The sequence below is a fragment of the Petromyzon marinus genome, chromosome 56, assembly GCF_048934315.1.
Source record: "Petromyzon marinus isolate PM22_M1 ecotype Great Lakes invasive population chromosome 56, UKy_Petmar_22M1.pri1.0, whole genome shotgun sequence".
In the NCBI taxonomy this organism is placed as follows: domain Eukaryota; kingdom Metazoa; phylum Chordata; class Hyperoartia; order Petromyzontiformes; family Petromyzontidae; genus Petromyzon; species Petromyzon marinus.
In genome coordinates, this window is record NC_133722.1 from 10,449,068 (window position 1) to 10,463,872 (window position 14,805).

A 14,805-nucleotide genomic window follows, 5' to 3' on the forward strand; every position below is an offset into this window, starting at 1 on the left:
CGCCCGCTTGAAACATTCAGGCCGTGCCTGTCTGCAATCCATCCTGATTTCAACCGAAATAGATTACAGCGTGAGGAGCTCACAGATCCTTGAGAGATCTGGACACTGTCCCATCGGTGATTCCTTCCGGCAGGTAAGGCTGCGTTGGCTGGGTCATGTAGCCCGCATGCCTAGCCACCGCATGCCGAAACAGCTTTTGTTTGGCCGGGAAGAGGGGGCTAAACTGGCGCGGAACGGGAGGATGTGGAGCTGAATGGACTTGCCGATGACTGGTACCAGCGGTGTCAAGATCGGCCTCTGTGGAGGAGTCTCGTGAAGGACGCTGCTGCTGCTGCTACTGGGCAGTTGGAGACAGTCGCCCCCAGTAACAACATCTTGCCCAACTGTATCCCATTGCGTTAGCACAGCACAGCAGGGTCTTATAGAACGCTGAGTCGAGACGTACACGCACACACAAGACAACAGCAGTCGCCACAAAGTGGCAGGCTAGGTGCACTTTGAGGCCCTCGCGTGATGTGTTGAAGGCTCTCGCTGCCGGGAGGAGGTCACGGCACAGACCCAGCAGGGGCCACGGGTTGACTGACTGAGATGGCTGGCAGATGCATCAGCTGTGCCCCCTACTGTGCCAACTTGCTGTGCTTTATCCACCCTGCGCACCGAGCGTTGTTGTAAGCGTCGCTCCTCTGCCCTCCGTTGTTGCTGGAAGGCGACTGCCTCCAACTTCCCAGTAGCCTTATTATTATAACCCTGAGTCGAGACAAACACACACAAATGTATATTTTCACTCACTCACTCACATCCATTCATTCACTCACTCACCTATTCAGTCACCCATTCACCCACGTATTTCATCCAAGTCACACTTGTAAATAAGTCTCATCCATGGTCTCATTAGTTCTCACTGGATACACAAAATGAACTTTAATTCACCCACTTACTCACTCACCACTCACCCACCCACCCACTCAGAAGCTCTAACAGAGACCTAATCCACACACTCATTCACTCGCTCACCCACCCACTAACTCACTCACTCACCCACTCACCCATCCACCCACACACACTCACCCACTCACTAGCTCTAACAGAGACCTAACTCACCCACTCATTCACTCGCTCACCCACCCACTCACCCACCCACTCACTCATCCACCCATCCACACACTCACTCACTCACCCACTCACTCACCCACCCACTCACTCACCCATCCACCCAGCCACACACTCACCCACCCACTCACTAGCTCTAACAGAGACCTAGCTCACTCACTCATTCACTCGCTCACCCACCCACTCACCCACCCACTCACCCACCCACACACTCATCCACCCACTCACTCACCCACTCACTCACTCACCCACCCACTCACCCACCCACACACTAATCCACCCACTCATTCACTCGCTCATCCACTCACTCACCCATCCACCCAGCCACACACTCACCCACCCACTCACTAGCTCAAACAGAGACCTAACCCACCCACTCATTCACTCGCTCATCCACCCACTCACCCACCCACTCACCCACCCACACACTCATCCACCCACTCATTCACTCGCTCATCCACTCACTCACGTACTAACTCACCCACACACTCACTCACCCACCCACACGCTCACTCACCCACACACTCACTCACCCACACACTCACTCACCCATCCACACACTCACTCTCACACTCACTAGCTCAAACAGAGACCTAACCCACCCGCTCATTCACTCGCTCATCCACTCACTAACTCACTCACTCACCCACCTACACACCCACTCACCTACCCATCCACACACCCACTCACCCACACACTCACCACTCACCCACCCACACACTCACTTACCCACTCACTAGCTCGAACAGAAACCTAACTCACCCACTCATTCACTCGCCCACTCATTCGCCCACACACTCACTCACCCACACACTCACTCACCAACCCACACACTCACTCACACACTCACTCACACACTCACTAGCTCAAACAGAGACCTAACCCACCCGCTCATTCACTCGCTCATCCACTCACTAACTCACCCACTCACCCACCTACATACCCACTCACCCACCCATCCACACACCCACTCACCCACACACTCACCACTCACCCACCCACATACTCACTTACCCACTCACTAGCTCGAACAGAGACCTAACTCACCCATTCATTCACTCGCCCACTCATTCGCCCACACACTCACTCACCCACACACTCACTCACCAACCCACACACTCACTAGCTCAAACAGAGACCTAACCCACCCACTCATTCACTCGCTCATCCACTCACTAACTCACCCACTCACCCACCTACACACCCACTCACCCACCCATCCACACACCCCACTCACCCACACACTCACCACTCACCCACCCACACACTCACCCACTCACTAGCTCGAACAGAGACCTAACTCACCCACTCATTCACTCGCCCACTCATTCGCCCACCCCCTCACAACCTCAGAGAACTCATTCACCCCACTCACTCACCCACTCATCCCCACACACACATACATACATCCCCATGCTGTGTTTGTAAACGAGACTCATCCCTGCCCTCTTGAGTTATCACATGGCCACTTAACACCATCTTGACCAGACGTGAACCTTGCACACTGGGTGAGCAACCGTCCAGCTGGCAAGCGTTGCCCAACATCCAACGTTGGCCTGTCTCCCTCTATCACCACCGCATCTCGAAACTTCTGATTCTAAGAAATTCTCCCTCGACTCCGTCCCCACCACCACCACCACCGCCCCCCACTTAGCAATGAGTATTGATCTACGTTTTACGATCTAAAGTGAAGGCAGACTCCACGTCTCTTACTGGGGCGGCTGCTGACGATGATGATGGCGGTGTCTGATAAACGAGTCGGGTGGATGTGGATGTTGATGTTGTTGCTGTTGCTGCCGTGAGCCATAGACTCACACAGAGAGCCATAGACTCACACAGAGACCGATAGACTCACACAGAGACCCATAGACTCACACAGAGAGCCATATACTCACACAGAGAGCCGTAAACTCACACAGAGAGCCATAGACTGACACAGAAAGGCATTGACTCACACAGAAACCTATAGACTCACACATCGAGACAGACTAAGACAGAGACCTATAGACTCACACAGAGACCCATAGACTCACACATAGAGACATAGACTCACACAGAAACCTATAGACTCACACATTGAGACATATACTAAAACAGAGACCTATAGACTCATGCAGAGACCTATAGACTCACACAGAGACCCATAGACTCACACAGAGAGCCATAGACTCACACAGAGAGCCATAAACTCATACAGAGAGCCATAGACTCACACAGAGACCAATAGACTCACACAGAGAGCCAGAGACTCACACAGAGTCATTGACTCACACAGAGCGCTGTAGACTCACACAGAGAACCATAGACTCACACAGAGAGTCATAGACTCACACAGAGACCCATAGACACACACATAAAGACATAGACTCACACAAAGACCCATAGACTCACACATAGAGACCTATACTCACACTGAGAGCCATAGACTCACACAGAGACCCATAGACTCACACAGAGACCCATAGACTCACACAGAGACCAATAGACTCACACCGAGAGCCAGAGACTCACACAGAGAGCCATAGACTCACACATAGACCCATAGACTCACACAGAAGCCGTAGACTCACACAGAGAACCATAGACTCACACAGAGAGCCATAGACTCACACATAGACCCATAGACTCACACAGAAGCCGTAGACTCACACAGAGAGCCATAGACTCACACAGAGAGCCATAGACTCACACAGAGTGTCGTAGACTCACACAGAGACCCATAGACTCACACAGAGAGCCATAGACTCACACAGAGAGTCATAGACTCACACAGAGACCCATAGACTCAAACAGAGAGCCATAGACTCACACAGAGAACCATAGACTCACACATAGAGACCCATAGATTCACACAGACACCCGTAGACTTACACAGAGACCCATAGACTCACACAGAGAGCTATCGACTCACACAGAGACCCATAGACTCACACAGAGAGCCATAGACTCACACAGAGACCCATAGACTCACACAGAGAGCCATAGACTCACACAGAGACCCATAGACTCACACAGAGAGCCATAGACTCACACAGAGACCCATAGACTCACACACTGAGACATTGACTCACATATAGACCCATAGCCTCATACAGAGAACCATAGACTCAACACATGGAGGCCCATAGACTTACACAGAGACCTATAGACTCACACAGAGACCCATAGACTTACACATTGAGACCCATAGACTCACACAGAGTGCCATAGACTCACACAGAGACCCATAGACTTACACAGAGACCCATAGACTCACACAGAGAGCCATAGACTCACACAGAGACCCATAGACTCACACAGAGAGTCATAGACTCACACATAGACCCATAGACTCACACAGAAGCCGTAGACTCACACAGAGAGCCATAGACTCACACAGAGAGCCATAGACTCACACAGAGAGTCATAGACTCACACAGAGACCCATAGACTCAAACAGAGAGCCATAGACTCACACAGAGAATCATAGACTCACACATAGAGACCCATAGACTCACACAGAGAGCTATCGACTCACACAGAGACCCATAGACTCACACAGAGAGCCATAGACTCACACAGAGACCCATAGACTCACACAGAGAGCCATAGACTCACACAGAGACCCATAGACTCACACAGAGAGCCATAGACTCACACAGAGACCCATAGACTCACACACTGAGACATTGACTCACACATAGACCCATAGCCTCATACAGAGAACCATAGACTCAACACATGGAGGCCCATAGACTTACACAGAGACCTATAGACTCACACAGAGACCCATAGACTTACACATTGAGACCCATAGACTCACACAGAGAGCCATAGACTCACACAGAGTGTCATAGACTCACACAGAGACCCATAGACTTACACAGAGACCCATAGACTCACACAGAGAGCCATAGACTCACACAGAGACCCATAGACTCACACAGAGAGTCATAGACTCACACATAGACCCATAGACTCACACAGAAGACGTAGACTCACACAGAGAGCCATAGACTCACACAGAGAGCCATAGACTCACACAGAGTCATTGACTCACACAGAGAGCCGTAGACTCACAGATAGAACCATAGACTCACACAGAGAGTCATAGACTCACACAGAGAGCCATGGACTCACACAGAGTGTCGTAGACTCACACAGAGACCCATAGACTCACACAGAGAGCCATAGACTCACACAGAGAGTCATAGACTCACACAGAGTCCCATAGACTCAAACAGAGCCATAGACTCACACAGAGAGCCATAGACTCACACATAGAGACCCATAGACTCACACAGACACCCGTAGACTTACACAGAGACCCATAGACTCACACAGAGAGCTATCGACTCACACAGAGACCCATAGACTCACACAGAGAGCCATAGACTCACACAGAGACCCATAGACTCACACAGAGAGCCATAGACTCACACAGAGACCCATAGACTCACACAGAGAGCCATAGACTCACACAGAGACCCATAGACTCACACAGAGAGCCATAGACTCACACAGAGACCCATAGACTCACACAGACACCCATAGACTCACACAGAGACCCACAGACTCACACAGAGAGCCATAAACTCACACAGAGAGCCATGGACTCACACAGAGACCTATAGACTCACACAGAGACCCATAGACTTACACAGAGCCCCATAGACTCACACAGAGACCCATAGACTCACACATTGAGACATAGAATCACACAGAGAGCCATGGACTCACACAGAGACCTATAGACTTACACAGAGACCCAAAGACTCACACATTGAGACATTGACTCACACAGAGACCCATAGACGCACACAGAGAGCCATAGACTCACACAGAGACCTACAGACTTACACAGAGACCCATAGACTCACACAGAGACCTATAGACTTACACAGAGACCCATAGACTCACACAGAGACCTATAGACTTACACAGAGACCCATAGACTCACACATTGAGACATTGACTCACACAGAGAGCCATAGACTCACACAGATACCTATAGACTTACACAGAGACCCATAGACTCACACAGAGACCCATAGACTCACACAGAAACCCATAGACTCACACATTGAGACCCATAGACTTACACAGAGACCTATAGACTCACACAGAGACCCATAGACTCACACAGAGACCCACAGACTCACACAGAGAGCCATGGACTCACACAGAGACCTACAGACTTACACAGAGACCCATAGACTTACACATTGAGACATTGACTCACAGTGGTTCGCGCACTTCGCTTAGACCCCCCCTCCCAGCTTACCGAGTTCGATTCCCGCTCATGGCTAATAATGGTCACGATGATCTCAACGAACCGGTGCTGTGCATCCACAAGGTCGACTCAGCCTTAAATTAGCACCTGGTGCGGTGTGTGGCAAACATCAGCACTGTGGGAAGACAAAGGCGGCCGGGCGTGGTGCTGGCCACCCACCCCCTCGTGTGCCGTGCCGCCCTCCGTAGACGCTACTCGCTAGCAGCACTTGCCCCAACACTGTTCAAGGCTACACGGGGGACCTTTGTCTTTTGTATCTTGTAAGGTGCTGACGCGATGGGATACTTCTGTTGAAGGCTACACGGGGGACCTTTGTCTTTGTAGAAACGCGCCTTTAGAGTATTTGTCTGCTAAACATTTCCACGTGGTGATGATGATGTTAAGCCGCTTGTTTGAGCGATCATTTGTGGCTAGGTCGCTTCTGACAAAGAGCTACACAACTCAGTGGGGCCTTACCTGGTAACAATAAATCATCGTTTAGCTTCTGAGATGAGTTTATTTGTGCGTGTTTGTGTGTGTGTCACCAACCACTCACCGCGTCTCTCTTCGCTGCTTCATCCATTGGAGCTTCGAACAAACTCTTCCACCGCTTTCTCCCTCGCTGCTCCACTCACTCTCACTTACACTCTCACACACACACTCACACACTCTCACACACACTCACACTCACCCTCACTTACACTCACACACACACACTCACACACTCTCACACTCTCACACACACACTCACACACACACTCACACACTCTCACACACTCTCACTCACACTCTCACACTCTCACACACTCTCACACACTCTCTCTACTCACACACTCTCACACACTCTCACTCACACTCTCACACTTACACTCTCACACACACTCTCTCACACACTCTCACACACTCTCACACACACTCACACACACTCTCACACACTCTCACACTCTCACTTACACTCTCACACACTCTCACACACACTCACACACTCTCACACTCTCACACACTCTCTCTACTCACACTCTCACACACTCTCCCTACTCACACTCTCACACACTCTCACTCACACCCTCACACACACTCACACACTCTCACACACTCTCTCTACTCACACTCTCACACACTCTCCCTACTCACACTCTCACACACTCTCACTCACTCTCACTCACACCCTCACACACACTCTCACACACTCTCTCACACTCTCACACACACTCTCACACTCTCACACTCTCACTCACACTCTCACACTCTCACTCACACTCTCACACACACTCACACACTCTCACACACTCACACACTCTCACACACTCTCCCTATTCACACTCTCACACACTCTCCCTACTCACACTCTCACACTTTCACACACACACTCTCCCTACTCACACTCTCCCTACTCACACACTCACACACACTCTTACACTCTCACACACTCTCCCTACTCACACTCTCACACTCTCACACACTCTTACACTCTCCCTACCCACACACTCTCACACACACTCTCACACTCTCACACACTCTCACACACACTCCCTATTCACACTCTCACACTCTCACACACACTCACACACACTCACACACTCTCCCTATTCACACTCTCACACTCTCACACACTCTCCCTATTCACACTCACTCTTACTCACACTCTCACACTCTCACACACACTCACACACTCTCACACTCTCCCTACTCACACTCTCACACACTCTCACACTCTCCCTACTCACACTCTCACACTCTCACACACTCTCACACTCTCCCTACTCACACTCACTTTTACTCACACTCTCACACTCACTCTTACTCACACTCTCACACTCTCACTCTCTCTCACACTTTCCCTACTCCACTCACTCCTACTCACACTCTCACACTCTCACACTCTCTCACACTCTCTCTCACACACTCTCACACTCTCTCACACTCTCCCTACTCACACTCTCTCACACTCACTCTTACTCACACTCTCACACTCTCCCTACTCACACTCACCCTTACACTCACACACTCTCTCCCTACTCCACTCACTATTACTCACACTCTCTCACGCTCACACACTCTCACACGCTCTCACACACTCTTACTCACACACTCTCACACTCTCACACTCTCTCTCACACTCTCCCTACTCACACTCACTCTTACTCACACTCTCACACTCTCTCCCTCGCTCTCCCTACTCCACTCGCTCTCACTCACTCTCTCGCCCTATCTCCCTCACTGTTATGTTTTAACTGAACCTCTCTCCATCTCTCTCACAACAAAACAAACTCTCTCACACTCTCTCCCTCCCTCTCACACTCCCACACTCTCTCCCTCTCACACTCTCTCCCTCTCTCCCTCTCACACCCCCACACTCGAAGAACTCCCTCTCAATCGCGCGCTCTCCCTCTCCCCATCTCACACGCTCACTCTCTCGCCCTCTGCTGTTTATATATCAACTCGCTCTCTCTGTCTCTCTCTCTCATCTCTCGATGAGCCTCTGTCACTCTGCCACTCTCTGTCCCATCTCTCTATGAACTCACTCTCTCGTTAACCTCTGTATCACCCAATCTCTCTCTCTCTCTCTCAACCCTTTATACTATGAACGATGAACTCTATGATTCATCTCAAAATCACCCTCTCTCAGACTCTCTCTAACTCTGTACGCTATATGTCTATGAACTATCTCTCTCTCTCTCTCGTGTGATTCTGTCTGTCTCTCTGCGTCTCTCTTTTATAGGCAAACACACACACACGAACACACATTCCTACACCACAACCCACCCCCCCCCCCCAAGTCTACGGTATCTATATCGCACGATCACACAACCACCCTTCACACAACCTTACGCACTAAATACAAAGATCACCCATATAGCCTTTAACAGACTTATGGAGCAAGTGCTGTTCGGCGAGCACGTTATGAAGGCCGGCAGGAGATGGCTGACCGGCACCACCACCCTGTACGTACGCGCGCGTGCGTGCGCGTTGGTCTTCTCTCGCACAGTGCGCAAGCCACGCGTGCTAACCGGAGGCGCCTTTTGACGTCACACGGTGCCCACGTCTGACGCGCACGCCGCGTCAGGACGCAGTCTCCCGCGTGGTGGGGAGCATCCACAGAGGTATCCAACAGCATCCCAATGCCTTGTGCCATGACGATGATGACGACGATGACGATGATGATGACGATGATGATGACGATGACGATGATGATGACGATGATGACGACGATGTTGACGATGATGACGACGATGATGATGATGACGATGATGACGACGATGATGATGACGATGATGACGACGATGATGATGATGACAACGATGATGACGACGATGACGACGACGATGATGAGGATGATGACGATGATGATGACGACGACGATGATGACGACGATGATGAAGATGATGATGATGACGACGATGATGATGATGACGACGATGATGACGACGATGATGATGACGATGATGACGACGATGATGATGACGACGATGATGACAACGATGATGATGACGATGATGATGACGACGATATCGATGACGACGATGATGACGACGATGATGACGACGATGATGATGATGATGATGACGACGATGATGACGACGATGATGACGACGATGATGATGATGATGATGACGAGGCAGCCTGCACGTCCGCTGTGTCCCGACTCGCTCTGCGACGCATTTCCGTTCACTCGATCGCGTTCTATCCAATTCGCAGGATGCTTCGAAAAAAATTGTGAACACTTATACGGGACTATCGTTTTTAATGGTAAAATAACAGATAGTAATAACACTGTGACTGTGATCACGAATGTGATGTCAATATCTTCAGAACGTCAAAGAGTCTCCCTCCCTCCCACTTGTCCGCCAGCGTCGTCAACGCGTGGCCTGGAATCTTCCCCAGGCGGTCCTCCAGAGCCCAGAGGCGGCCGCACATTCCTCTGTGGCGTCGTTAGCAAAGTTCTCGGAAGCGTTCACGTTTATTTTTTTGTCAAAGCACCCTCTGCATGTTTTAAATGTGCTCCCGAAGTGCATTCATCACCGCGTTATATCTCCGATTCGCGTCATGGAAACAGCATCGCACAGAGTTGCCGGAGAAGAAGACCGGACTCCTTTGAGGCTGAGTCTACCGAGGGGGGAGTGTTGCTAACATGTTGTACAGCATGGACACTAAAACACGCGGAATGGCGTTATAACCGGCGCGTTTCGCATTATATTTGGCGCATTATGAGCAGCACATTATGCGTTATAACGGTGCGCGTGCCACGTTATAACGGTGACTGTACCACGTTATAACGGTGACCTACCACGTTATAACGGTGACCGTACCACGTTATAACGGTGACCGTACCACGTTATAACAGTGACCGTACCACGTTATAACGGTGACCGTACCACGTTATAACGGTGACCGTACCACGTTATAACGGTGACCTACCACGTTATAACGGTGACCGTACCACGTTATAACGGTGACCGTACCATCGTTATAACGGTGACCGTACCACGTTATAACGGTGCGCGTGCCACGTTATAACGGTGACCTACCACGTTATAACGGTGACCGTACCACGTTATAACGGTGACCGTACCACGTTATAACGGTGACCGTACCATCGTTATAACGGTGACCGTACCACGTTATAACGGTGCGCGTACCACGTTATAACTGTGACCGTACCACGTTATAACCATGACCGTACCACCGTTATAACCATGACCGTACCACCGTTATAACGGTGACCGTACCACCGCTATAACGGTGTACGTACCACGTCATAACGGTGCGCGTACCACGTTATAACGGTGACCGTACCACGTTATAACGGTGCGTGTACCACGTTATAACGGTGACCGTACCACGTTATAACGGTGACCTACCACGTTATAACGGTGACCTACCATCGTTATAACGGTGACCGTACCACGTTATAACGGTGACCGTACCACGTTATAACGGTGACCGTACCACCGTTATAACGGTGACCGTACCATCGTTATAACGGTGTACGTACCACATCATAACGGTGCGCGTACCACGTTATAACAGTGACCGTACCACGTTATAACGGTGACCGTACCACGTTATAACGGTGACCGTACCACGTTATAACGGTGCGAGTACCACGTTATAACGGTGACCGTACCACATCATAACGGTGCGCGTACCACGTCATAACGGTGCGAGTACCACGTCATAACGGTGCGAGTACCACGTCATAACGGTGACCGTACCACGTCATAACGGTGGAAGTACCACGTCATAACGGTGACCGTACCACGTCATAACGGTGTGAGTACCACGTCATAACGGCGCGAGTACCACGTCATAACGGTGCGAGTACCACGTCATAACGGTGCGAGTACCACGTCATAACAGTGCGAGTACCACGTCATAACGGTGACCGTACCACGTCATAACGGTGGAAGTACCACGTCATAACGGTGTGAGTACCACGTCATAACGGCGCGAGTACCACGTCATAACGGTGCGAGTACCACGTCATAACGGTGCGAGTACCACGTCATAACGGCGCGCGTTCACGTGTTGTGAACGTTGCGACGTTCCACGTCGTCAGAAGGGTTGTTCCCGAACCGACGGACCGCGTTATGGCGGAAACGCGTCACCGCGTGAACACCACTCGTTAAGTAAGGACCTACCCGTACAGGCTTTCACAATCGCGCTGCCATTAAACACATCATGATCGCTGTGGCATAGATCGTCGGGAACTGAAGTGTACAATGGCAGAACAAAAATCTAAATCGGAGGAGGAATGATGTTGAGAGGAAGCAAGATGAATGATTACAATCATAAGGGTGATTTCATTTGGCTATGTTGGGTGACGAATAGGGAGCACCACGGTGGCTAGGAGATGTTGACCAGCCCAACCTTGTAACTAGGAGGGCATAGGTTCGATTCTGACCTTGGCGCCTGCTGCTGTATATTTTCAGTCTGCATGTCTCTCTCCCCGTGGTCCCGGGGATTGTTCTCAAGGCCCTCCGGGTTCCCCCTCCACATTTAGAATCAACGTCACGCCTTTAAGAGTGTTTGGCTGCAATAAATGTCCACGTGACGATAAGACACTTGGTTGAGCGATGATTTGTGATCGCCAGATCGCTTCTGAAAAAGGGCTACAGGTCACACGCACGTCCGTGTGACCTCCACAGGTCACAGGGACGTGTCTGTGACCTCCACAGGTCACAGGGACGTGTCTGTGACCTCCACAGGTCATACCCACGTCCCTGTGACCTCCACAGGTCATACCCACGTCCGTGTGACCCTCACAGGTCATACCACGTCCCTGTGACCTCCACAGGTCATGCCCACGTCCGTGTGACCCTCACAGGTCATACCCACGTCCGTGTGACCTCCACAGGTCATACCACGTCCGTGTGACCTCCACAGGTCATACCCACGTCCCTGTGACCTCCACAGGTCATACCCACGTCCGTGTGACCCTCACAGGTCATACCACGTCCCTGTGACCTCCACAGGTCATGCCCACGTCCGTGTGACCCTCACAAGTCATACCCACGTCCGTGTGACCTCCACAGGTCATACCACGTTCGTGTGACCTCCACAGGTCATACCCACGTCCCTGTGACCTCCACAGGTCATACCCACGTCCGTGTGACCCTCACAGGTCATACCACGTCCCTGTGACCTCCACAGGTCATGCCCACGTCCGTGTGACCCTCACAGGTCATACCCACGTCCGTGTGACCTCCACAGGTCATACCACGTCCGTGTGACCTCCACAGGTCATACCCACGTCCCTGTGACCTCCACAGGTCATACCCACGTCCGTGTGACCCTCACAGGTCATACCACGTCCCTGTGACCTCCACAGGTCATGCCCACGTCCGTGTGACCCTCACAGGTCATACCCACGTCCGTGTGACCTCCATAGGTCATACCCACGTCCGTGTGACCTCCACAGGTCACACGCACGTCTGTGTGACCTCCACAGGTCATGCCCACGTCCCTGTGACCTTCACAGGTCACACGCACGTGTGACCACCTCTGGTAAGGGTTCACGCCATGCATCCGCCTCCATCATTATCAGCAGCAGCAGCAGCCATGGTCACTCCACTGCTGGATGAAGGCCGCCACAACCTCACACGTCTCCAAGTTGATTTTTGTTCCACCAAGTAGAGACCGCGGTCACAGCGCAACGTGATACACACAAACACCAACACACACTCAAACACACACACACTGAAACACACACACACTCAAACACACACACACTGAAACACACACACACTAAAACACACACACACACACACACACTCAAACACACACACTCAAACACACACACACTCGAACACACACACTCAAACACACACTCAAACACACAAACACACACTCAAATACACACACACACTCAAATACACACACACACACACACACTCAAACACACACACACTCAAACACACACACACACTCAAACACACAAACACACACACTCAAACACAAACACACACATTGAAACACACACACACACTAAAACACCCACACTCAAACACACAAACACACACACTCAAATACACACACACTCAAACACACACAACAACCGCCATTCACCACTAAGTGGCGGTGACGTCACCACGACGCTTGTGCCAGGCTATGTGCACCCTGAGGCCACGTGAAGTGTCGAACGCCCGCTGGCAGGAGGTCATGGGGCAGACCCAGGTGCCACGGATCGACTGACTGATATGACTGGCTGATGCACCACCTGTGCCCCCTGCTGTACCAACCTGCTGTGCTTGAGCCACCCGGCGCTCCGCTCGTTGTTGTGAGCGTCGCTCCTCCGCCCTTTGTTGTTGTTGGAGGGCGACTGCCTCCAACTGCCCAGTAGCATCTTTCACGAGCCTCCTCCACAGAGGCCGATCTTGACACCGCTGGTACCAGTCATCGGCAAGTCCACTCAGCTCCACGTCCTCCTGTATCACATCACTCCATCTCTTCTCTAGCCCGTGCCGCGCCCGCTTAGCCCCCTCAATCCGGCCGAACAAAAGCTGTTTCGGCATGCGGTGGCTGGGCATGCGGGCTACATGACCCAGCCATCGCAGCCTTGCCCGCCGGAGGAGCTCACCGATGGGACCTTGCCCAGATCTTTCAAGGATTTGTGAGCTCCTCACACCATCCAATCTGGTTAAACCCAGGATGGATCGTAGGCAGGCCAGCCTAAATGTTTCTAACCGGCGAAGATGCTCCATTAGGGGGGTCAACACTCATACACACACACTCAAACACACACTCAAACACACAAACACACACACTCAAACACACAAACACACATACTCAAACACACACACTCAAACACACACTCAAATACACACTCAAACACACACACTCAAACACACAAACACACATACTCAAACACACACACTTAAACACACACTCAAACACACAAACACACACACTCAAACACAAACACACACTCAAACACACAAACA

General features: G+C 51.3%; 1 protein-coding gene across 1 annotated transcript in view; it reads right to left on the reverse strand.

Annotated features, from left to right (window-relative positions):
* The window catches only part of LOC116954669 (anion exchange protein 2-like), a 62,218-nt gene extending 54,444 nt beyond the window's left edge, over nucleotides 1-7,774 (reverse strand). Inside the window, exon 1 of the mRNA XM_076052562.1 lies at nucleotides 6,918-7,774. Within this exon, the coding sequence (XP_075908677.1) occupies nucleotides 6,918-6,944 (27 nt within the window). The 5' untranslated portion in view covers nucleotides 6,945-7,774. The remainder of the gene's footprint in view (nucleotides 1-6,917) is intronic.
* Between the last annotated feature and the right edge of the window lie 7,031 nt (nucleotides 7,775-14,805).